The sequence below is a fragment of the Lissotriton helveticus genome, chromosome 2_1 (assembly GCF_964261635.1).
Source record: "Lissotriton helveticus chromosome 2_1, aLisHel1.1, whole genome shotgun sequence".
Taxonomy (NCBI): domain Eukaryota; kingdom Metazoa; phylum Chordata; class Amphibia; order Caudata; family Salamandridae; genus Lissotriton; species Lissotriton helveticus.
Genome location: NC_136059.1, coordinates 595,906,066 through 595,931,949, shown reverse-complemented (window position 1 = coordinate 595,931,949; position 25,884 = coordinate 595,906,066). Strand labels below are relative to the sequence as shown.

At 47.9% G+C, this 25,884-nt stretch overlaps 1 protein-coding gene across 3 annotated transcripts in view; it reads left to right on the top strand.

The window, feature by feature from the left end:
• BDP1 (BDP1 general transcription factor IIIB subunit) overlaps nucleotides 1–25,884 on the top strand; it is a 1,449,812-nt gene that overhangs the window by 220,943 nt on the left and 1,202,985 nt on the right. For all 3 annotated transcript variants that reach the window (XM_078675286.1, XM_078675285.1, XM_078675287.1), the window contains exon 9: nucleotides 6,841–6,981. In XM_078675286.1, the coding sequence (XP_078531412.1) occupies nucleotides 6,841–6,981 (141 nt within the window). The remainder of the gene's footprint in view (nucleotides 1–6,840; nucleotides 6,982–25,884) is intronic.

The window sequence follows — 25,884 nt, the reverse complement described above, 5'->3', positions numbered from 1 at the left end:
GTACAGGAAAATAATATCTGCTCCAAAACGATGTCACTTAAGTGTGGAGTTCCTCAGGGCTCATCCCTGAGGCCAACACTTTTTAATGTTTATGTGGAGCCACTTGCCAAAATTGGACAGGAATTCAATATCTCCATGACCTCGTATGCTGACGATACACAGCTGGTCCTCTCCCTGGATCCAAAAAACAGCAGGGATGGTGAGAGACTGTTTTCATGTTTTATTAAAGTAAAGGAATGGATGACGGCAAGCTATCTAAAGTTAAATGGTGAAAAAACTGAGCTGCTATTTATCGGAAATAAGGCAATACCTAGACCAATAATAAACTGACAGCTTGTTTGGGTAAACCACCCACCCCATCAGACACAGTGAAAAATGTGGGGTTCTTGCTAGAGACTAACCTCTCCATGACTTCACAAGCCAATAAAGTCACGGCAATTTGCTCTGGGCTACCTATGAAAAATTCTAGACAGAATACCCACTCAACTAAGGAAGACAGTGATCCACTCGCTGGTCACCTCGTGACTGGATTACGGAAATTCACTCTTCCTAGGGGCACCCAAATATGTCATCCAGAAGCTGCAGATAGCCCAAAACGCAGCTGCAAGACTGCTGTGTAACATCCCGGTGCAGGAATCCGCGAAAAAGCATCTGAGGAAACTTCACTGGCTCCCAGTAGAGGCCAGAATAAAGTTTAAAACCTTGGTTATTGTCCATAGAGAACGACATAGGAAAGGCCCCCAAAAAATAAGAAATCTGATCTCGTTCTACATCCCAAAGAGACAGCTGCGCTCTAGCGCAGAAGAGAGGCTAGTTCAAACCAGGGTCTGTAGGGAAAAATGGGGAGGAAGGTCCTTCTCCCATTTGGCCCCTAAGCTATGGAACTCTCTTCCACTGGAACTGAGGCTAATAGAGGGGGAATTACAATTCCGCAAAAAAATTAAAACATGGCTGTTCATGCAATATCTGTAAGGTCCGACCTGCATAACTTCAGTATTTAATTGCACAGCGCTGGGAAGCCAAGGGTAGCCATGCGCTTTACAAATCCTTCATTCATTCATTCATCGCTTCCTATTGACTAGATTTTGGCTTGATCTTTTTCATTATCTTCTGGCCCTTCCGCGTGGCGCACATAGAGGACAGTGCCTCATACCCTGTGGCTGCGACGGTCTGTCTCCACAAGATATAATGCACGTTTTAATGTTTTATAACTTTTAAAGAGTCCCAGCAAGTCTTTTATCATTCCTATTCTTACAAAAGCTGGTTTTAAGAGTGTTAGACCCGCTTTTATTTTTTTACAACTTCTGCTAAGTGATTCTGTACTCCATACGCTTAGCTTTTTAAGGGCTGCCATGAGGCTTAGGCCCAGCTGTGATTAAATCTGACAGTGGGACCTGTTTCTTCTTACATCTGTAATTAAGGGTTTAGAACGATTATGCTGTATAGTATTATTTGTATATGCTTTTTGGAGTTCTATGAAGTATGTATGTCTTTTATGGTTTTATAAGGAAAACCGAATAAAGTATGAATTGACCAGATTTTACCAACACACTGCTGCAATCGTTTTTGACCCTCACATTGAACACAAAGTTAATTCAGTACATCGCTGTGATTCTGAATGCCTGTGAGATTGACATTTTCCTGCTGCAGAGAGAAACCGCGAGATATTGGAGATCCAGGTATAATTAATCTCCAAAGCCATCTATTTGCAGACTGTGTCCTTTAGGCGGTTGCTGGACCACATGGCCTCTTAGATCTATCTTATCCAGGCTTAGGATGCTTTCTCTGCAGAGGTTTCTGAGGTACTAATGGTGTCCTACCTAGGGCTCTGTCGCAGTCCAGATTTTGGTGTTCACCTACCTTTATAAAATTTTATGTGGAAGTCCAGACATGGCAACCAGACTAACCTCAGTTGTCTCTATTTACAAACCTCCATATAATTCTCTCCTTACGTGCTCATTTGGTTTTTGAATAGCATCCTATTCCACAACAGACATTTGCTTCTGAAGCTGAGGTTAATCATTCAGCTTGGCAGTGGCAGATATTTTTCCATTGATTTAAGGAATGACGTTGCAGTTTTTGACTTTTAATATTGTGTTTTATGAACCAAATCTACAAAAAGTACAGTGGGTTCTTCCTTATTCCTGGACTTATGGAAAATTCATCATTGCTCGTACCTCTGCCAAGAACTTAATTGTGATAATAAAGCTGGTAAAAAAAGATCAGTTTTGCCATTCTCTGATCTTTGTGATGTGTGAAAATCTGGTGAAGTCTGAGTAAGATAATTTGTGCGCATCCAAGTAAATAGCACAGATGGTGCTTTTTGCAGTAAAAGTGTTGAGTCTTGGTAACAGAGTGACTAAAATTGTCTGATGCCCACTTTGAGGTGCAAAAGGAATTCGAAATTGCACGTCTACACCAGATTTGTGTCAAAACATGATGAGTCTGTGGGAGGAAGACATCACTACAGCCTTTACATACTGAAAAGTTTCGACAAAAACAGCACAGCCACAAATAATGATCAGGTCTCATCAGCTATTTTATAATCAACGATAAATTAAAGTATATTGTCTATGTCCTTCATATAAACACAGCTGCATAAAATAACATTCTTCTTACTGTCTCGTTTGCATGCTACATCCGAACTCAAATAATTATCATCTCATTTTAGAAACACATGAGGAATGTTAATGGATAGCTTTATTTTCCCACACCTTGGCAAAAAATCATCTTCAGAAAACTTTACAACCTGACTTAATCAGACATTTCATAGGCCACTATTTTGCTTGTGTTGGAACCATATCAACCATGCAAAAGCTTTTGAAATAACTCCTATAGTCTGGTGAAAGAAAAATGATTTGATTATTTTAGAACGAATGATGAGGTGTCATTTAACTTGAGTCTCTCTGGAAATGTGGAAATATTGTATTGGAAACAAGTGTATGTGAAAAGCTACATTTTGATTAAAGCCCCACAGATGCATCCCCAATCTGAAATGTGGTGCATTCCCATTACATTGCAACCATTGCATTGACATACAATTACACAGGCTTCATTTTTTGGTATTGTTAGCAATTATGGTAAGGGTTATGGGAGCCTGAGTAAGGGTGTGTGTTAGGGTAGGCTTATGTTCAGACTTATGAGTTTAGTACATTTTATTTTGGGGCAAGGGTAAGTTGGGTTAGGTTTAAGTTTCCGTTAATGTTCGGGTAAGGTTACACTAAGGTACCTTAGCTGTTAAGAATAGGGTATGGTGAATGCTAATGTACAAACACTGCAGTGGTATCTGTAGGAGCTAAGTATATTCTGCTCAATCCTTGTCTACTTAGAGGTTGGCTGATGTGGTATTATAGTTAGGGACTTACAACCAGGGTACCTTATGGTAGACTCTTAACAATTTAATGGCTCACTGTTCAGCGTTTTTAAAAAAAACAATTTTAGTTGTTGTTGACTGTTAAGGTTTTTTAGGGAATTGAAAACTTTATGAAATGTCAGGTATTGTTTCAGTAATGTTGAAAGCAAGCATGTAATTAATCGAATTACTCTGACTGAGTGTCTGTATTAAGGTAGGATCCTACTAGCATGGTTACCCCCACTGTTTACGTTGTGTTGCCCTGTGTTCTGAATCCTGCTAATCAGGACCCCTTTCACTGTCCTTCCTCCCTAAATTGGACTATGGTAATTACTTTGATACTTTCTCAATTGGCTACAGGGCATAGATACACCAGGGGTCTCCCATGGTCTGCAGCATGTATTGTGCCAACCAGGAGAGACCACTCAAACTGTGACTACAGGCCTCCCATTGCAGCCTGTGTGAGCTGGTGCTAGCACGACTCACCACAGATATAAGTTTCCTTATATCTGAGGTCACCTCACTTAAAACCTATAAATCACCCCTAAGACAGGCCTTCCAATCCTGAAAGCAGGGTGCTTGGTTATAAGTGTGAGGGTGCCCTGTATGACCAGGACGGCCCCTACAAACCCCGTAGTCGATTCCCCGGGGTTTTGTAAGTGCGGTCAGCCATTTAATACATATAGTGAACATCAAGTTAATTAAGAGATGTCTAACTATATATTGGCTGCACCGAAACCAGTCATGTTTGGTATCCTACCCCAACACTACTTCCAGTGTGGGATGTAGGATCCCATGTTCTGGGGGGCTCCCCTAGGGAGTACTCCTGTATTCCCAGTGCCAGCTTTTCAAGGTCTAACAACAAACTAGTGCTGTTGTCGACCACAGACCCGATTCTGCCCTCCTGTTGTTGTGACAGGCATGAGCAGGGGAAGGAAGAACAATAATTTTCCTGTCACAGGGAGATGGGCTGAGGATTGCTGAAAGCCCGAAACCGGACCTAGGATGCTTGTTTCCAGTCCAGGGAGGGCCTGCCAGTTCGGGCTGGACTGTTGCCATTGGGCGCAGGGTCAAGACTAATTTACATATGGCTGGGTCCAAACTGGAATGGCATGGTGAGCAAAAAAACGATGGATTTAGCCCAAGATCTCTGTACTGGGGTGAATGTATGACATTGTTCTGCATTCTGTCCATCAATTGTTCTTTTTGCATTTGTCACCCCATGTGGGACGGGTATGCCCAGACGTGGGTCCCATGCTCTCCATGACACTGGAGTCAAGCTATACTGGCTGATGAGGGCTGAAACCCCGAAACCTGTCCTAGGATGCTTGTTTTCAGTCTAGGGAGGACCTGGCCTGGCAGTTTGAGCTGGACTGTTCCCATTGGGTGCAGGGTCAAGACTGATGTGCATATGGCTGGGTCCAAACTGGAATGTCTTGTCAGCGCCACCAGACTGCTTTGAAGGGCACATTTGGTGCCCTCCTTGCATACTCCAGTTGGAACTAGTTCAGGAAGCTGTAGGCTCTGGCGCCAAACTGGGCAAAGGGCATGGAAGAATCCTCCCCTCTGTCCAGCCACTCCTCCGGGAGGGAGCCCTGAATCGTCCCAACCCTTTCCTGGGATGCGAAACCACTTCCACTTCAACCGTCTGGGCACCTTGGACTTCGTTGGACTTCACCTGGAGCCAAGACTGTATCAAGGAATACTTATGCTGCGCCTGGTCTTGTCGTCTTGCCAGTCTTCTGCATTGTCTATGCCTCTGCCTAATCCACGTTCCTCTTCAGGCCTGTGGGCTTCAAAAAACCCAAAGTAATCATACTTGGAGTGAAGGAGTCACTCTCCTGCATCTGCAGGTACCACAACAAAGCTGACATGTCTGTTGCTCCTGAGCTCCCACGGACTCCGAAAGGTTCAGCAATACAGGTGGTGGATCTGCAACTCCCTTGAGGCCTGCACTGTCTTCTCACCGAGTGTGAGGCCAGTATCCCTTGTCGGAACCTCTGAAACAGAACCCATGTTCACCGCGTTGACTTGTCTTTGCCAAGGCTTTTTGATTATGTCCTCCATAGATCTTGGGCTACAAGAAGCTCTAGCTTCCAGCATCTCTTGCTACCCAGAACTTCGTCCTCCCCGCATCCTCTGCACCGTGGACTTGCATTCTTGGTGATCTGCTCATGGTTCTCTTGTGACTCCTGTGGCTTTGGCCTGTGGGTCCTATTGAGGGTCGTCTTTGGCTACAGTGGGTTCCCCCGCTTGCTCGGGGCCTGCCATGACTCTCCTGCATTTGGTGAGTCCCTTGAAATTGCTGGTCTCGACACTGCACCTTCTTCGTTTTCTACGTCTGTTGCTGCTGCCACAGCTTGTTGTTGCTCCCACCGGATATAGACCCCCTGGTTCTCGACTTCCAATGTGGGACAGCTCATAAACAGCTCCTGGTCTTCCACAGCATTCCCTGGTCCTCATAGCTGCAGCCACAAGGTCACCATCAACTCTCCTGCAATTTCCGTCATCGGTCGTCATTGGTTTTCCGTGCCTGCTGGTCACTCCTCAGTGGCATAGACTCAGTCCCCTCTGCTTGCAGGTACTCCTCTTCAAAAATCCTTCCTTGGATTCCACCGGACTCTTAAATCTTCTTCACCAGGGACATCTTCACTGAAGTCCTCCATTGTGGTCTACGGCGGTTTCCAACGTCACTTCGCACCTATGCATCCGGCTTCCCTGGTGTAGGTATCCTGGTTCCTGGTGTATCCACGGGTGGGGTGAATCTCCAACCTTTTATCTTCCAAGGGGTTTCTTCAGGATCCACTGGAAGAGTCCTTCTTCAAAACTGCAACCACAACCTTCCCTTTGACTTGCATTAATTACACAGTTGTGTTTCCACTCTGCACACAGCTTCCGTGGGGGTCCTGGGTACTTACATTGGGGGGTTCCTTGGGTCCCCAGCTCTTCTAAGTCTTCTGGTCCAAACCACAACTTCGGTCACAGTTCGCATTCCACTTTCTTAGTACATGGTTTGGTCTCCCCCAGAAGACCCCTGTGTATTTGTGCTTACTTTCAAAATATTCTGTGTATTGTGTTAATATCTCCGGGTAGGAGATATACCAATGTGTTGGGGAGTGTGTGTATAATAAATGTAACCATTTTTATAACCACACTGTGTGACTCCTTTTCCTGTAACCTTAACTACATGATTAGTTCTGGTAAAACAAGCTGCTTAACACTCCTTCTGGACTAAGCCTGAAGGCTGCTCTCCACATCTACCACTTAAAGAGCTTTCTAGGGTTGTCTAAGACCACTAAAATCACCATACGAGTTGTCTGGATTAGTGTAGGGTGCTACACTTAAATAAGTGTGCATCATCTACTAAGCCAGCCTCACACAGTGTCTGAATAATGTTAGAGTTTTTAGTATTTTTAGCATGGTTTGAAGAGTAGTACGATTGCATTTGTTTTAAAAATTCTGTTTGTGTCCCCTTTGTGTTTGGGTAGAGGAGAAGCGGCCGTTTGATTTTAGCTTCTTTGCAAAGCTGCTTGAGAAGGTCCTTGCTGAAGAGAAGAAACGTAAAGAAAAGTCTGTGAAAATTAAAACCTCTCCAGAGAAAAAGATCCCCAAACCTCGCCGAAAAAAAGGTTATTTTATTCTGTTTATTACACAAATCTAAGAAAGTACTTTGTTGAAGAAACTTTGTAACACTTGAGACAACAAAAATGGTTTGATCTTTTATTGCACTAACTGCAGTTTGCTTGGCTGGTTAAGCTTTTGGTATCAATTGGTGTAGGTGAAGAGAAAGTTGCCCAAGTTGAAATTATTTTTTTACGTTTATTCATATCATGGAAATATGCTTTAATGAAACAGAAGTATATCAATTGTGTCCTAAAAAAGTACATTGTGTTCAGCTGTTGTTGGAATTTTTTGAAGAATCTGTTAATGTGTTGTGAATTTTGTTCCACAGTCTGTAAAGCGTTAAAAACCGTTGTAGACCATCTTCAGTGACTTTTACCTTTCATGAACATCGTGTCTTCCTTGAGGGGTGAGACAATTGATCACTTTAACTACTAAAGTGTCTGTGCAAGGCACTTTGTCTATTATTTGCACATATCTTGACATATGTTCCTTGTACCCATGATGCGCACATAATTGCATACTGGTAATGATGTATATGATGTCCCTGGCAGTCAGAGGGATTATAAGCATCCCGCGACCCTCTGGTTTTCAGAAAGTGGACTTTTTTCAGAGAAGGGTCATATTAATTATCGACCGACTATCCTGAACATTTCCACCTTTGTATACTTTTCACCCATAATCAAAAGTCTGTCAGTGATTTACAACTTGCTTCAAGCAGATACTGAATCTAAAGTAAAATAATGCTTCTCATGATTGTTCTGATCAACTCCTCTTTAGTAGTGTTTGTGCAAGCCTCCAGGGCTTCTCTTTATTTATATGTGTATAAGGGGGAGGATGGGGGATGGTCAAAAGACAAATGCAGTCAGTATCTGACAACGCTCCTTACTGTAGAGATTGTTTGAGCCATGTACGTCATAAACAAGATTATGTTAGAGTCCCACCCATTCCATATTTCAGTGAATTGCCCCCAACAAACATAATTGGAAGAAAAAAGGGGAGATACATTGAGAACAGCATTGTTCAACAAGTTATGCTTCTTTGTAGGATTAGCCCATTGTGAAATGAAGTCTAGTTTGTCATAATTCAAGGAGCAGAGGTGCTGACAAAGTAAATAAATGTTTTAAAGTTCATTGCTTGCATATGGTGATCGTAAAAGCACTTTTTAATCCAAACAAGTCTTAAAAAGGGAAAAGGCATGTCCAGAAACTGGCTTCATTGACTTTCTAATTGCAGCAGGGAGTACCTTTACTATATGCAATCGCCATTCATAAGGTTGCCAATTAAATCTGTGGTATTGGGTGGTTAACTTAAGGATGCTACTAGTTTTTTCCCTTTGGTATGTCTTCCTCCGCTTTTTTTCAAGCTCCTGGTACTGCTAAAATGTTTCCATTTGTGGCTAATACCATTGAAGTTGCATTGCTTAGTCCACACAATTGTAGACTCCTGTACTGCCAGTCCTTGAGTAACGGTTGTAATATATTGTGATAGGAGTACATCATACAAGCTGTTTGAGTTACCTCAAGCAAGCTCTGCCTCTTCCCTAGCTTGGTCGTCATGTGGTGACCTTCAGCTACTTAGCACACCTGCAGGATACCAATTTGGGATTCATACTAGAATTCCTTCTTGGAATTCAACATGATTTGCTTTGGGCATGCTTGAGAACAGAACTATGTTTTTTGTGTAAAACACCTTGGTGTTTGAGGGAATTCTAGGGGATGTATATCTCTACTTGAAGGCCCCCTAATGGGTCTGCTCTTCCAGTCCCCCTGAATTAGCTTCGGGTCTGGGGAGAAACCTTCAACTTATTTGGAAAGTGGGGGGAGAGGTATTACTTTTCACATTTTGCTGTGGATGTTATCTATTTTTTTTCTGCTTGGGCAGGGGGTACTTTTCCCTTTGGCTCTGAAGAGTACTTTTTTACAGCTTTGTTTGTTGTTGAGTTTTGGCCATCTTGGTTGGGATAGAGGGCTTTGGCATACTTTATTTGTGTAGGCCTTTGACATGCTTGGTAGGAGGTGGGGGAGATTTGGCATGTGTAGACATTGGTGACTCTGGTCGCTTTTGTTTAAGGGAGGACTTTGGCCTTTGTAGCTGGCGAGAGGGGCTTTCTTTTCTCTGCTTGGGATTGGGGAAGTGGGTACCTGTTTGGTTTTCGTGCATCCTTCCTTGGTGTGCTGGAACATTTTCAGATTTGGTTTTCCAACGTCCATTTCCTGTTCGGTCTGGCGAGACTTGGTTTTTCCTTAATTAATAGAGGGGAAGATCATTTAAATCATTTTGTTGGGTGGTAGGAGGAGTGGTGTTGGTCTGCATGATCAATCTGGTTGGGTTTAACTTGTTTGGGCTGGGAGTCCTGCCCTGTTTGGTGAAGGTGGCCTTGGTCAGTTTAGCTAGGGAGGCCTTTGGCCTGTTTAGTTAGGAGGACCTGTGGCCTCTCAGGGATGAGGGAGAGCTTTAGCCTGTGTGAGAAAGTGCCTCTTTTGCATGGTTAGCCCCCTTACTTTTTGCCTAGTCTTGCTATGGTTTCAAATGAAGTGCACAGGGTCCCTGCAACCAGGACACCTGTGCCAGTGCTTCTTCCCTAAAAACAAACTCACAATTCTGCCCCCTGTAAGTCCCTTGTAAATGGTACCCTGGGTACCTAAGCCATGGGAGCTGAAGAGGGTCCCTTGGGACAGTCCTCACTGGGACCATACCACTGCAGCTTGCATGCCCCTGCGAGGAAGAAAATGACAAAGTCAACATGGCACCCTGCCGTGGTGCCATGCCAGCTAACACTGCCTGAAGGCATACCTAAGTCACCTCTCTAACAGGCTTCACAGCCCTAAGGCGGGGTGCACTGTACCACAGGTAAGGGCATATCTGCATGAGCAGATATACCCTTAAAAAATTGGGGTCCAATTTTCCTAATGTTGTACGTGCCAGGGAAGCCATAGAGAGTACATGGGCTGGGAACTCAAAAACAGGAGTTCCATAGCACCATGATGGCTTCTCTTAACACAGGATTGTTTGCTACCAAACTTCTCCTTACAATAAATCCACACTGATTGTACCATGTACGCAGAGGGCTCCTCAGTGGTCCCCCTTGAATATCTACCAACCCTGGTGTGGTCTCTGACTAGCTGTAGGCAGCCAGTCACTAACAGACATGTTTCTGGACCCTTCGGTAAAGGGTCCCTGCACTATGGGACCAAAAACAATGCACATCCTGGGTAGAGGTGTCATGCCTCCTCCCCCAGGATGGGCCAGTGCTCGAAGAGAAGAGCATCAAAGGCTTGTCGCCTTTTTTAATGTGACACGCAGCCTCTGCCGCTAGTAGCAGATTGCAGCCCCTGGTTTACACTCTCACTTTTCTTTTTATTAATTCTTTTTATTGAAAATTATTCAGCCATACAGTAGTCAGGCAGTAGAAATTTGCTGTACAGAAATTGTATGGTATGCAATATAATACAAATGACGAATAGCACATCTTATGATGAGTATCAAACATCCACATCATCACATTCCTCAACAACTCTATCCCTCCTACTGTCTGTGAGTTCTCTTGTGGGGGATATACATATATCGCCTCTATATGTGTTCCACCTTCCCCAGCCTCTCTTCTTATACACATCTTTTTCCGCAATCATACATCTATCCATGTCTCTTGCCCATCTTTGCAGTGTAGGTATCTCGCCTGTCCCCCATCTTAAGGCTGTACTTTGCTTGGCAAGAGCCAGCCCTAGTATGACCCACTGTTGCTCCACAGTGGTAAGGGCTATGGCCTCCCATATGTTGAGTAAGCATAGTTTAGGTGTTGGGTGGATCTCCTGCTCACTTACACTTTGCATCTGTGACATAACGGTTTGATAGCAGGGCATTTCTAGATGGTATGGTAAAATGTGCCCTCCTTAGTGCAAAGTCTGAGACACTTTGCGTCTTCCCTCCTCCCAATTTTGTCAATGTTTCACCAGACAGATAGGTCCATTGTAGTATTTTAAGCTAGATCAGTCTGTATTTCAGTGGAATGGCTGCTTCCCGGGGGGACATCAGTGCTTTCTGCCATTTTTCATCTTCTAGAATTCCTAGATCCCTTTGCCAAAGCTCTCAGAGTATTAGGAGTGGGTCAGGTAAGTTGTTACATATTTTGTGATATGTCATTGCGGTTGCCTTTTGAGTCATAGGTGATGATAATAGTATATCTTCCAATGAGGGCACTTCTGGCACAACTCCATCTCGCGGAATGGCGATTGTGAGGGCATGACGTATTTTTTATTTATATTTTCATTGCGACTTCAACTCATGATACAATGCACACATGTACAGATACAGGGTAAAGTGCAAAGTATGTAAGTGCTCGACATAAATTGCAATTAGCGACATGACACGAATACATGAATATATCGATCTGTAAACAGTAGAAGTAGGATTCTTAGAGACACAAACTATCCCTAGAGAATCATATATTGCACAATTCCTCACACAACAAAAGACAAATGCAGAGTAAAGTGCGTAGGTGCTCGATATAAGATAGAGTTGACGACGTAGCATAGGTATACATGTAAATCGATCTTTAAGGAGTATGTTTAACGTATTCAGAGTCCAGAAACATCTATGAAAAAATCATCTTTTTACCCAGATCCCAGACTGATTTCCTGTGGAACTCCAACGTTTCTCAAATTTCCTAAGCGACCCTGATCTTAGTGCATACAGTCTCTCTAGTTGTTTAAAAAGTTAAGCTCTCCTTGCTTGAAAAGAAGGTATATTGTTACTTCGCCAGTTTTGCAAAATTAAAGATCTTGCCACTAAGGCGGATATAAATAAGCATGACGTATTTGTAGTTATCTGAATGCTTCCTGATTAGCCATTTTATACACTGATTGTGGTTCAGAGAACCGGATTATCTTTCCTTTTTGTCAGAGGTCTCCTACTGCTAAAATGCCTATGACATCCCATTTGTCATAGCAAGATTGTCTCTTTGCTTTTAATGTTAGTGTACACCCCCAATTTGGGCGGGAAAACCAGCAGGAAAAATTCAAAAGAATAGGAATGTGTGCCCACCTCTGACAACCCCACCTCTAAGGTGGGGGAGGCGAGGTGAAGCACAACTTTCAGTCCCTGCCATCTGGAAGATGAGGAGACCCCTCCAATTAGGGCTAGGTCTATGCCCCCCTCCTTCAGGAGGGTGGCATAATAGAGGGTGTAGTTACCTTAGGTAAGGTGCACATTGGCCTTACCTGATTACTCCTAAAGCGCCTTCTAAATTTACTATTTAGGTAGCTCTCCCAGACCTAGAAAGTAGATCTGCGATGACCTAAGAAAGAAGACGACCCTGCAGAGAACACTGAAGACGATGACTACCTTGGCCCCAGCCCTACCAGCCTGTCTCCAGCTTCTGCAAACCTGTGACCTGTGGTGCAGCTAGCGGACCTCTGAAACTCCTGAGAAGACTGCTGCCTTTTAAAAAGACTCCAATATCCCATGGACTGTGGACCTGTCCTGAAGCAACCTACTCCAAGAACTCAGGATCCTGGCGGATCCGGGTCTCCTGCCCACTCTGCTCCTGATGCCCATGGCCCCAGTCTGAGTGGCTCTCCAGTGCAGTGAAGTCCCCCTCATGATCTCGTGCCCAGCGTTGGCTGACCTCTCCCACAACAGCGCTGCAGTGTGAATCCTGAGGCTTCTCCCGACCGCGACCAGCTCCGGTAAGAAGACTCCAACGTCAAAAGGCACCCCTGCACCCGAAGCCCCTGGGCCTTGGTGAGCTAAACTGACTGTGCCCTTATGACCCCCTACTTCCCAAATTACTTATACTGTTGTTGGTCTTCCTCCTGCAACCTCCGGTGGCACGCCTACATCCTCTTTGCCAAAAGTAGAATCCCTATTAAAAAGCCTTGGGCGCTAGACGTTGAATTTGCATCCTGCTCTCGGTCCCCCCTGTGCTGCTTGTGGTGTATGTTTCGTGCTGCTTTGTGCTCACCCCAGTGCCTGCACTTACCCCCAAAGCTTGGCCCCTGCAACCGATCTGATTACCTGCATTCAGTGTGGCTCCATTCACCCCCTGTCTCCATTGGAAAGCATTGGGTCGAACTCTGATTTTGACCTCTGCACCCTGCCGGCCCTGTGCCGCTGGTGGTGCAGTTTATTTACTTATCTTACCCCTGGCCCTTGCTGACTTTTGGCTTTGAAGACTAGGATTGTAAGCTGAATACTTACTTGTTTAACCACAATATTGTTTTCCCCATAGGATAACATTGGACTATGTTGAAAAGTGTGTTGATTTTTCAAAGTGAAAAGTATTTCAAATTAGAAACGTACTTGCCTGATTATGAGGACCTTGGTCGTAAAATAAAATACAAAGTATATTTTTCTAAAATTGGTCTGATCTCCTTCTTAAGTAGTGTGCCCATTATTGATCACTGTTGTGCAATAAATGTCTTACACTCCTCTGTGTTAGACCTAAGGCTGCTCGCCACACTACCACTAATAGAGCATTTTGAGTATTGCATTGAGCCCTGTACACTTTTGGGGAACCCCTGGACTTTGTGCATGGTATAACCACCTAACTGCAATTTCATATACACAGCCAGCTTCCTACTGCTTGTTTGGTCTGAAAGGATTCTTTGGCCTATTGGGTTGGGGCAGGAAATTTTTCACTGATTAATCTTAAAGGGAGGTGTTCCCTGATTAATCTGTGGCCTTTTACCTCTATGTTCTGGGGGCCTGTCTCCTGTTGTTCTGAAGGAATTTGCCTTTTTTAGGTCGAGCTAGAGTGCGCATGCGTAGTATGCGTCTAGCTCGACAACTATTGTTTTCAGTTTCCTGGGAATCTGAGACAGCGTTCGGCCACGCGCCTCTGCTGTCTCAGATTTGTCCTCGTGAGCGCTCTTTTGCTGCTGGCTGCTTGCTGTGTGCGCGCTGTTTACAAAACAGTGTGGGTCAGAAAGTGGCGTTATGCTAGGCAGACAGACACTCGCGTACACACCCCCTCCCCCCCACCAACCAGTCATCGGGCTCTTTTAACACACACACGCATACATACACACGCATACACACATGCGCGCGCACACACAGACACACGCGCTCACACATCCCCCTCACACCCCACTAACCAGGTTCTTCTCACGTGTCCCTCGGCATCCAGTGGGTCATTCTTGTTAACAGGCGGGGGCCGCGGGGCTCTCCACGAGCACGGGAGCCCCGCTAGCTGAGACGGAAATCTTCTGGCGGGCACAGGAGCGCGGGGTAGGCTCCCGTCTGCTTCCTGTATTTGTCCGGCCCCGCCACCGTCCCAAAAAAGGTTGCCTGGCTTCCTGTTGAAGCCGGGCTGCGGCGGTGAGTTTGAAGCGTTCAGCGCGCAGACGGCCGATTAAAACTGACCCTCTATTGTCAGTGATCGACGCTCATTCCCATCCGGTATGGGACGTGGGAAAAAAGTTGGTGCTCAACATTCAGCTGGCAAATGCCCACAATCCTGACAGCATACTTTTTGGTGAAAACCCTGTTAGGACTCCGCAGAGGGGCCACGCATTGAATGGGCGCGGCAAAATATGTACACTCTTGGGTATTGAACTTGGGTCGATCGGACCAGGGTTAGTCCACACAGGCACGTTCAGTGTGGCAAAACCGGCTCTACCTGGGATGTACTAAATCTGTTCGAAGATGTTGAGTCTCGGCTCTGAAACCGCAAATCTAAATTGTAAACTAGTTGTTTTTGCCTGCCTCCTTCTCTATTAGTATGCCTCTATATTCTGTGGTTAGGCAACCAATCGTACCACTGAATCACAAAGGAGTGTGCAGGTCCTAGAAAGTGGGACTCCTAGCAGCAGATATTTACTCAACACTTACATAAAAGCCACTGCATGAGGTGCCTGTCAATATATACTCCTGGCCATTTGTAGATGCTGCAAAGTGTGAGGGTGCAAATCTATAATACCCTTGGCACATATACAACCCTCCAGCCACGAGGCGCTAAGCTAAGCATCCCTGTCGTTATTAGGAAATAATATGTATGGGCCATGTAGGTGGCACTATCACATACTACTACCGCAGACCATTATCATCCAAGTTACCTTTTTCATAAGGCTATGACCTCTCTCCTACAACTATCCAAGTAGTAACCAATGTTGTTACTGATTTTGCCTCACCACTCGGGCATGAAAGTATTTTGACGTATTTATCACCTTTTAAAAAAAAAAAAACATTCTTGATGCTTTCTCGAGCCTCCTCACCACTCAAACATCAATTGTCCAGCGTCCTAGATTTTGAGTTACACCTGAAACAAAATATGTTCACTTTCTCTACCATGGCCACTACTCAGAGTTTTAAGAGTGCTGTTGTATATACTGACCGTGGAAGTCTCTTACTCCTGACAAACCTGGCTATTACAAATAAATTCCACAGTCCTTGCACCTCCCCCTCTATTCATAGGACTTCTGAGACTGACTTTAGACCACTCCATGTGAAAAGTCTTGATCCTTGATGTGATGTAGGCACCAGAAGTCTATACAATTCTCTGACTTCCTCTCACTACGGGCAATATTACATTTTAATCGTTGACAAGAAATAACCTTCACAAACTGAAAACAATGAGCATTCACACACACCTCGTCAGAACTTCTTCAGGAGTCCCAGAAGAATCGTTTTGTACTGGCTCCAATTTGTATAAAGATAACATTAAACCACTGATGTACTCACCCCGATCTTACTATCAAGCCCAAAACTGAGTACCAAGTACACTCTTTTACCAAATGACTGTAAAGGTAGTAACATCGAGCAGTCTGATTCTTACTCAAGGAGGTGGTTTGGGGTAGACTCAATTAGACACAATGAATAAATAAACCAGGGTCCCAAAAAGATATATGCTTAAAATAAAGAGTACTTTAAATAAACCAAACTATACTGTACTTAAAGTCAGAGGGCAACCATACTTTACATGGGTATCAAGGGAATAATCACTATATAGAGGAACCAGTCAATATTAGTTGTTTATCCTTTAGGTAAGGTAGCATAGAAACAGTCTTTGCAGAACAGGATAAATTGACCCGTCTGGAAAATGGTGGGCAGCATCCACTCAATACCCTGCTGGGTTCAATGTCTATTTCTAAATTGCAGTGTGGCTATACTGTTTGTAGAATGTAAATTGGCCTAAATTTAACTAGTGCTGTCACAATGTTGCACAGTTGGATTGAATCCCTAATAGTCTGGCGAGCCGGGCACACTTCGCCATCTGGGGGTGGAGCTGCATTGCTCCCAGTGATCTGTGGTCCTACATGGCCCACTAGGGCTGTTGCTGTATCGACCCGCCACGTCTGTGTGCAGGATTTTGCCACTGTTAGATGTAGGTGCAGCAAATGTAGACAAAGCTAGGCCATGCTCACTCGCTCTGATCAATTGATCTCTCTCAGGATATTCCTCAGGCGCTAAAACATAAGCCAACCGCCCAAACAAAGTGAAGAGACCAACTTCCCCCATAATTTGTAGCAGTGATCTAGAGGATGCCAAGGGTAACCACTGAATGCTGCTGTGATCTTGCCAAGGCACCAAGTTTTTAGAGGCTCTGACTGGCATGCATGCATTTCGTGGGTCAACCACTAACCAAACTGTCTTTCTCAGTCGGTCGCAGGTATTTCTACCAGCCACAGTTTGCAATTCTCCGAATTCTCCATCTACTGCAGAGCCTAGGAAGCATGAAATCTCACTCTGGGGCACACTGCTGGGGGAACCAGTGTTAACACCTGAAGGCCTGGCGGTGCAGAACCTTGTCTGGGCAGTAGTGGGCTGCTTCACTTCTTGTTATCCCATCTCTTCACAGTGTTCTTTGTCCCTGCCAGGAAGCTTCTTCATCATGCAAGGGGACCTCCAGCACGCCTCCTCAGCAGCCAGTTAGCTTCGGTCCTCAAAGTAGTCGAAGGAATTTTTTTTAGAAAGTTTTAAAACTTCCAAATTCCTGATTCCAAACATGGCAAAGTGGAATTGACAGACAGTGACCCCCGTCTCTGGAGTACAGAAACGTTTTTTCCAGTCTGGAATGATGTTGCACCCTGGATACTGGTTGCTGAGAAATCTTGGCGACCAACAAGTGGTCTCAGCAACATATTCATATGAGGTTTGAGGCAGAGCTTGTGTAATCTCAGCACTGGACCAGTTTCAGACAGTTACTGACTTTTAAATATTCCTCTAAGATTTCACAAACCCCAGTCTTTATGCTCTAGTATGAGCAGGACGGTGGGGTGGCGCTGGGAGCTCTTTGGCATGGAAAACACTCAGCACCACCACAGCATCACTCAGCACCACCACAACATCATTCAGCACCACCACAGCACCATTCAGCACCACCCCAGCATCACCCAGCACCACCACAGCACCACTCAGCACCACCACAGCACCACCACAGCACCACCACAGCACCACCACCACAGCACCACCACAGCATCACTCAGCACCACCACAGCATCACTCAGCGCCATCCCAGCATCAATCAGTGCAACAATTCAACAACAACTGGTTCAAAGATGTTCTCTCAATGTTTCAAGCTTTATTACAAATGTCACAAAAAGATGTAATATTTCACTTCTGTTCTTGGATTTTCATCACAATAAAATACACTGAACATAATCTTCACAAAAGTTATTTACAAAAGTTTAAGCTATTGCCATTATAAATTACAATCACTTTTATTTAAGTATTAATTATTTAAAAAAATTAAAAGCCATTGCTATTTGTAATATCAATACATCTAAGTCACGTAAATACAAAACATGTTGCATTACAAATGCTATAGGTGTCACAGTTGCGAAAGTTATAACTATTGGCATTGTAATTGACCAAGGTATTAATTTAGCTATTTTCAAAACCAACACATAAATAAAAAAAAAGTCATTTACAAGACCAATAGCTCAAACTTTCCTAATGCGAGACCTATTGCATTGCAAATGCTTGTTATTGTAAGGGACGGTGGTTTGCGTATTCTCAGGTTCAATGCTGACTTGTGAATCTGAAAGAGACACGTTAGTGATAGATTCCTTACCTTAGAATATCCCCAGGCGTCAGACTGTATCCGGAAATTTTTTCTTCAGCAGTACCCCTGTGCATCGATAGGCGTCGTCATACACCTCCGCGTACGTCGTTGGCGTCCTAGTCGCCGAGATGACATCGCTGGAGCTACTTAGACGCGTCCATGCTAGCTTACGTCAGTTCTTTCTTTTTCCTCGCCAGCAAGCGTAGATAGAACGTAGAGAGCGGTACCCCGGTCACTTTATGACTGAGTTATTTTTGGGACATTTGTCTCTGTTTTTTTGGTCTTTTGACTCCTGGTGTATAGGGATGCCCTGTTTTAAGTCTTGCGCGGCTTGTCCCCGCACAATGTCGTTGACTGACCCGCACCATGAGTGTCTCTACTGCCTGGGGTGCGACCACGACTCGGAGTCGTTCCCCCACTGCCGGGCCATGGCTCCGGGTACTTTGCGGGACCGGCCACTGAGCCAGGCGAAGCACAAGAAGTCGAAGAAGTGTCGTCGCTCTTCGCCTTCCCCTAGCCGGTCACGCAACGCGGCTGGTGGTGCAGGTGGCACCACCGGCAGAGCCTCTGCAGTTGCCGATGGCCTACCCACCTTTTCCGGGTCCATCGGCGACTCCGGCCCAGCTGCAGGAGTTCCTGTCAGCCATGGCACGTGTCTTCAAACCGTCCGGCCCCGCTGGTGCGCCTTCGGGCCCGGTGGGCCCGGCTGGGGGCGCTCGTTCTTCGACGTCGCCGGCTCTGGCCCCTACGTCATCGACGACTTCAGTCTCGACGCCGAGAGACCCCCATAGATCCACGCATGGATCCCCGTCCATGTTGGTTGGCCTGGTACGACCTCCACCGACATAGACGGCGCCGCCACCGGCGTCAGCTGCGACACCGGCCCACGCCGTCCCTGGCCTCCTTGCCGATGTGGAGCCGGTGCTGGAGGGGTATTGACCGACACCGATTCTGACGCAGTTAGGGGATTTCTTTACCTTTGTTCACCGAACCTCCTTATGTTCCACCTGTTCGGCAGGCTGTGGAGGATGGGGAGGTCTGGGAGGGGTCTGAGGACCCTCTCGCAGCACAATGCGAGTTAGACCTGGACTGGGGTTAGGATCTGGGGGATGCAGGTGACCAGGATTATACTCCTGAACCTGGCTCGCTGTCTCCTTCAGTGGCGCTAGGCCACCACGCCTGGCTGAGAAGGACTGGCTTTTCTGGGGATGTCCAGAACACATTGATGGACATGCCCTGTGATGGTACTCGCCTGTTTGACTATAAGGTGGATTGCGCGTCGGAGCGTTTTAAGGACTCGTGGGCTACGGCCAAATTCTTTGGCCTTTTGGCCACACGCATTCCTTTTGCATCTGCTTTTCGCTTCTTTCGTGGTCAAGGAAGGGGTGCCCAAGCACGTTTGTTTCAGAGCCACAGGCCTGCGCAGCAACAGACTCAGCGCAGCCGCAGACATGGGACCCGCAGAGGCGGGTCACGGGGCCAGCGTGCGGGTCAGTTCACCACCCCCCCTGCTGCCATTGCCTCCAAACCTTCCTAGTCCGGTGTGTCAGACCTACCAGATGCCTGTATTCAGGCAGGATGCTCCCCCCCCCCCCACGCCGCACAGCTCCACCAGTGCCTCTGTGTGCCCCCGCTGCCTGTCCCTGCCACTACCGCAGGTTCGAGGCCCCTCTGCCTCGGTGGTCTTGTAGGCCTGTACTGCTTATTCTTGTCCCCCTTCTTGCCTATTCGCTGCTCCTTCCTCCCACCTACCCTTAAATAGCGGCCGCTGGTGCTCCGAAGGTGCGCCTAAGGCAAGCCTGTCTGCGCCCATCCGCGCCTGGACTGCGCCCAGCGCCAGAACCCCTGGACCCGTGAACAGCACTACACACGACGCCGCTACGATGCCAGCACCCTGCAAGCACTCAACATCGGACGATCACACTCCTGCTTCCTGGCCGCCCCGAAACGCACACAAGGACCCTTCTCCTGCCGGAACTGCAGCTTCACCAGTATCCGGTCCACCAATCCACCCACCGTGAAAGAACGCACCCACCTCAGATGCATTCTTCTCAACACCCGCTCCGCTCGCAAACACACCGTTGAACTCTGGGACTTACTCGACTCAACCTCCCCAGACGTCGTCTTCCTGACGGAGACCTGGCTGAACCTGTCCTCGGCATAGCCATCCCGGACGGCTACAAGATCACCAGCAGGGGCCGCACCAACGGAGTAGGTGGAGGAATAGCCATCATACACCGGTACACTCTCAGAGTCACCTCAGCACGGCCGAACACCAGCACTTCCAGATCCACACCGATCCCAACGTCACCCTCAAAGGGACCCTCGTCTACAGACCCCCCTGTATCCCGACCACAGTTCAGCGACTCCATCGCCGACTTCGTCAGTACACACGGCCTCGCCTCCGCCGACTAAATCCTTCTCGGCGATCTGAACTTCCACCTCGAGAATAACAACAACACCAACTCCACCCCCCTCATCGCCAACCTCGCCAACCTCGGACTCAGACAACTCGTCACAACACCCATCCACTGTGCCGGCCACACGCTTGACCCCATCTTCTCCGCAAGCCCCCACGTCTCTTTCAATCACACCACTGAACTCCACTGGACCGACCATCGCTGCATCCACTTCACCTTCCGAAAACCCACCTCGCACCACCGCTCCCAACAATTCCCCCGCCTCTGCTGGAGGAAAGTTACCGAAGACCAGCTAACCACCACCCTCGCCCGGAGCCCACCCACCGACCCCGAAACCGCCGCCTGCAACCTCAGACAATGGATCGACGACTACGCCAACTCCCTTGCCCTGATCAAGAAACCCTCCAACAGACACACCAGCAAGAAAGCCAGCTGGTTCACTGAAGACCTCCAGGCCTCCAAGCAAACCTGCCGAAAGCTAGAGAAGAAATGGCACCGTGAACAGACACCGGACAGCTACGCAGCCCACGAGAACGACACCCGCAGACACCATCACCTCATCAGATCCGCCAAAAGGGCCTCCTTCAAAGACCGCCTAGACAACTACGCACACAACAGCAAAGAGCTCTTCAACATCGTGAAGGAACTCTCCAACCCCAGCTCCAACACAGACATCCCACCTTCACAAGACCTGTGCGACTCCCTTGCCATCTTCTCCCATTACAAGATCGCAGACATCCAAGAGAGCGTCAACGGCACGACCCCCCCCCCCCCGACAACCAGTGAGTCCTCCGTCCCCATGGCCACCATCCACACCGATCCCATGCTCTCCTGGACGGACATAAATGACAACACCATCAAAACCATGAGCCCCATCCACTCCTGATCTCCATCAGACCCATGCCCACATCACATCTTCAACAAAGCCAGCACCACCATCGCGCCCCATCTCCGGAAAGCCATCAACATCTCCTTCGAGACCGCAACCTTCCCGGAAAGCTGGAAGCACTCCGAGATCATCGCCTTACTCAAAAAACCCAAGGCTGACCCCCAAGGACCTCAAGAGCTTCCGGCCCATCTCCCTGCTCCCGTTCCCAGAAAAGGTCATCTAGAAAACCGTCAACAGATAACTGACGCGCTACCTCAAGGAGAACAGCATCCTGGACCCGTCCCAGACCATGTTCCGCAGCATCACAGCACAGAAACTGTCCTCATCGCCACCACCGATGACATCAGGGCCCTGCTGGACAACGGAGAAACCGCGCACCTCATCTTCCTAGACCTGTCAGCCACCACACCCTAAGCACACGCCTCCTCGACGCTGGGATCCGAGACAAGGCTCTGGACTTGACCACCTCCTTCCTCTCCGGCAGAACCCAGTGCGTCCGCCTCCCCCCTTTCTGCTCCGAAGCCACCAAGATCATCTGCGGCGTACCCCAGGGCTCATCCCTCAGCCCGACATTGTTCAACATCTACATGGCACCGCTCGCCCACGTCGCCCAACAGCACAACCTCAACATCATCTCCTACGCCGATGACACCCAGCTGATCCTCTCCCTCACCAAGGACCCCATCACCGCTAAAACCAACCTCCACGAAGGAATGAAAGCTGTCGCTGAGTGGATGAAGTACAGCCAACTGAATCTAAACTCGGACAAGACGGAAGTCCTCATCCTCGGCTCCACCCCCTCGGCCTGGGACGACTCCTGGTGGCCAACCGCACTGGGGACAGCTCCAACACCCATCGACTACGCACTCAACCTGGGGTTCATCCTCAACTCTTCTCTCTCCATGACAAAGCAGGTCAGCGCCGTCATATCCTCCTGCTTCAACACCCTCCACATGCTCTGTAAGATCTACAGGTGGATCCCCACCAAAACAACAACAGTCATCCAGGCCCTCATCAGCAGCAGGTTGGACTACGGAAACAACCTCTACGCAGGAACCTCGGCCAAACTACTGAAACGACTTCAATGCATTCAAAACGCCTCTGAATGCCTAATACTAGACATCCCTCTCCGAAGCCACATCACACCCCACCTGAGAGACCTTCACTGGCTCCCCGTCAACAATTGGATCACCTTCGAGCTACTCACACGCACACTAGGCACTCCACAACACCGGACCAGCATACCTCAACAGACGTCTCAGCTTCTGAAGAGAGATCTCCGGCGGTAGATCGTTCTCCCATCTCGCCGCCAAGACCTGGAACACCCTCCCCATCCTCCTATGTCAGACCCAGGACCTGCTAACCTTCATGAAACTCCTCAGACCTGGCTTATTTGAGCAGTAGCAGCATCCCCCCTCCCCCCAGCGCCTTGAGACCCTCACGGGTAAGTAGCACGCTCTACAAATGTTTGATTGAGGATTCGCCATCACCTCCACCACTGGCGCAACATCACATCAGACAGGTTGGTTCTGCAAATTGTCCTAAGGGGTTACTCCCTCCCCTTCTAGACAACCCCTCCAGCCATGCCACCAGAGTATCACTGCATGTCGGGGGATCACTTGGCACTTCTCCAACAGGAAGTTACGGCCCTCTTGGCCAAGGGGCCATCGAGCGCATTCCGATGCCAGAAGTAGGTCGTGGTTGTTACTCCCACTACTTCTTGGTTCCAAAGAAGGACAAAGGCCTGCGTCCCATCTTAGACCTTCGAAACGTCAATCGCCTTCTCCAGAAGGAGAAGTTCAAGATGCTCACACTTGCTGAGGCCTTGTCTGCCCTCGACCCGCAAGACTGGATAGTAGTGTTGGACCTGCAGGACGCTATTTTCCCTGTCCTGCCGGCCCACTGTCGTAACCTGCGGTTCACGGTAGGCCATGAGCACTTTCAGTTCACCGGGCTCCCTTTTGGCCTTACCAGTGCCCCACGGGTGTTCACAAAAGTGATGGCGGTGGTCGCAGCTTACCTGCGCTGATCAAGGGTTTCAGTCTTCCCCTATCTCGATGACTGGCTGCTTGAAGGCGGGCTCGCCCCAGGCAGTCGTTTCTCACCTCCAGACTACGGCCGACCTCCTGCATTTGCTTAGGTTTTCCATCAACATGTCGAAGTCGCACCTGATTCCCTTACAGAAGCTCCTCTTCATCGGAGCGGTTCTGGATACGGCGCAGTTTCAGGTTTATCCTCCCGAACAGCGAGTTTGAGACATTCGGGCTATGATTCAGATATTTCAGCCCTTGTCCTGGGTTTTGGTCAGGACGACCTTGAGGCTGCTGGGCCTCATGGCCTCCTGCATCCTGCTGACCAACTATGCCATATGGCATACGCGGGCTCTGCAGTGGGACATGAAGTTCCAGTGGGCGCAGCCTCAGGGGAACCTGTCCGACTACGTCTGATCTCGGAGGGCACAGCACAACAATTGCAGTGGTGGCTCACGAATCAGCATTAGGTTAGCGGCATATCCCTCTCCCTTCCCCAGCCGGATCACACAGTGGTGACGGATGCGTCCCTCCTGGGATGGGGTGGGCACAAGGGAGAGGTGGAGATCAGAGGCCTCTGGTCTCCGGCGGAGTCCCGGATCCATATCAACCTTCTGGAGCTTAGGGCGATCCTTCTTGCACTGAAAGCATTCCTTCCCTCTGTCATGGGGAGGGTGGTGCAAGTGTCCACAGACAACACCACCGCCATGTGGTATTGCAACAAACAGGGCAGGGTGAGTTCGTGGACCCTGTGTCAAGAGGCTCTGCGTCTCTGGGCGTGGCTCGAACGTCAAGACATTTCCTTGATGGTTCAACACCTGGCAGGTTCTTTGAACATCAGGGCAAACGAACTCAGCCGCATGTACATGATGGATCACAAATGGCGTCTTCACTCGGAGGTGGCGCAAGGTCTCTTTCAACAGTGGGGAGATCCTTGGTTAGATCTATTCGCCACCGAAGAGAACACCCAATGTCATCACTTCTGCACGTTGGAGTTTCCAAGGCGGCAACTCGCTCGGCGACGCTTTCCGTCACGAGTGGACTTGTGGTCTATTGTACGCTTTTCCGCTTATACCACTTCTACCCAGAGTGCTGAAGAAGATCAGGCGCCACCGGGCCCAAGTCATTCTTGTGGCTCCGGACTGGGCTCGAAGAGTTTGGTATACCGAGCTACTCAGTACGAGCAAGGATACCCTGATCAGACTGCCTCTTCGGGAGGATCTTCTGTCGCAGCAGCAGGGGACGGTCCTCCACCCGAACCTGTCCAGCCTCCACCTACATATGTGGAGATTGAGCGGCCACAGTTGATTCCTTTTGACTTGCCTCCTGAAGTCTGTGATATCATTCTGGCAGTCGGGCGTCCCTCCACTAAATCGGTATACGCCTGCAGGTGGAACAAATTTGTGCCATGGTGAACAGCAAAGGCTGTGGATCCCCTTTCTGTCCCTCTTTCAGAAGTCCTTTTGTTCCTTCTTTGTCTGGCCCAGCAGGGCTCTGCTCTGGGCACTATTAAGGGCTATCTTTCTGCAATTTCGGCCTTTCTCAGGCTCCCTGTTCAGCCCTCTCTTTTCAAGTCTCCTGTTGTAAATAGATTTCTCAAGGGCATTACTCACCTTTTCCCTCCTATTCCGTTTGTAATGCCACAGTGGTACTCGAATCTGGTTCTTACCTATTTGATGTGTGCTCCCTTTGATCCGCTTCACAACTGTCCTCTTCGTTTATTAACTTTGAAAACTGCTTTCCTGGTTGCCATCACCTCTGCTAGGCGCGTGAGTGAGCTCCAGGTTCTTTCCTGTAAGCCTCTTCCGGACAAGGTTGTGCTTCACACTGGTCCTTCCTTCTTGCCAAAGATTGTCACTGCCTTCCACATCGGGCAGACTATCACCTTGCCCACTTTCTATCCGCACCCTTCCAGAGTGGAAGAGAGTCTCCACCATCTGGCCCCAAAACGCGTGCTCTCATTTTACCTGACTCGCACACAACAGTTCCGGATAGATGACCAGCTCTTTGTTGGCTACATAGGCGCCAGGAAAGGCCGAGCTATACACAAGAGGACTATATGCCGCTGGGTGGTCTTGTGTATCAAGGCCTGTTATTCTCTGGCTAAAAAGGAACCTCCGGTGGGATTGCACGCCCATTCTACCAGGGCAACCGCAGCTACTACTGCATTGGGACGTGGTGTCCCCCTGCCAGACATCTGTTAGGCAGCCACGTGCACCTCGCTGCACACTTTTACCAAGCATTATTGCCTTGACAGTAAAGTCTGGAGAGACTGCTTCTTTGGCCGTTCTGTTCTCTGTGACTTTCTGGTGTGATCTTGGTTCGCAGACCCACCACTGGGGTTGGTATTCCTGGGGTATCTCTTCTAAGGTAAGGAATCTATCACTAACTTGTCTCTTTCAGGTGCACAAGTTACTTACTTGTGTAACGATATATATATATATGAGACATTAGTTATAGATTCCTTACCACGAACTGAGTTCTAGGGTTAAGGTCATCCTTTTAGGGCCCTAGTTTCAATGCACCAGTGATCAGTATCTTGCATGGCTCTGTGTTCCTCGCGCGGAAAG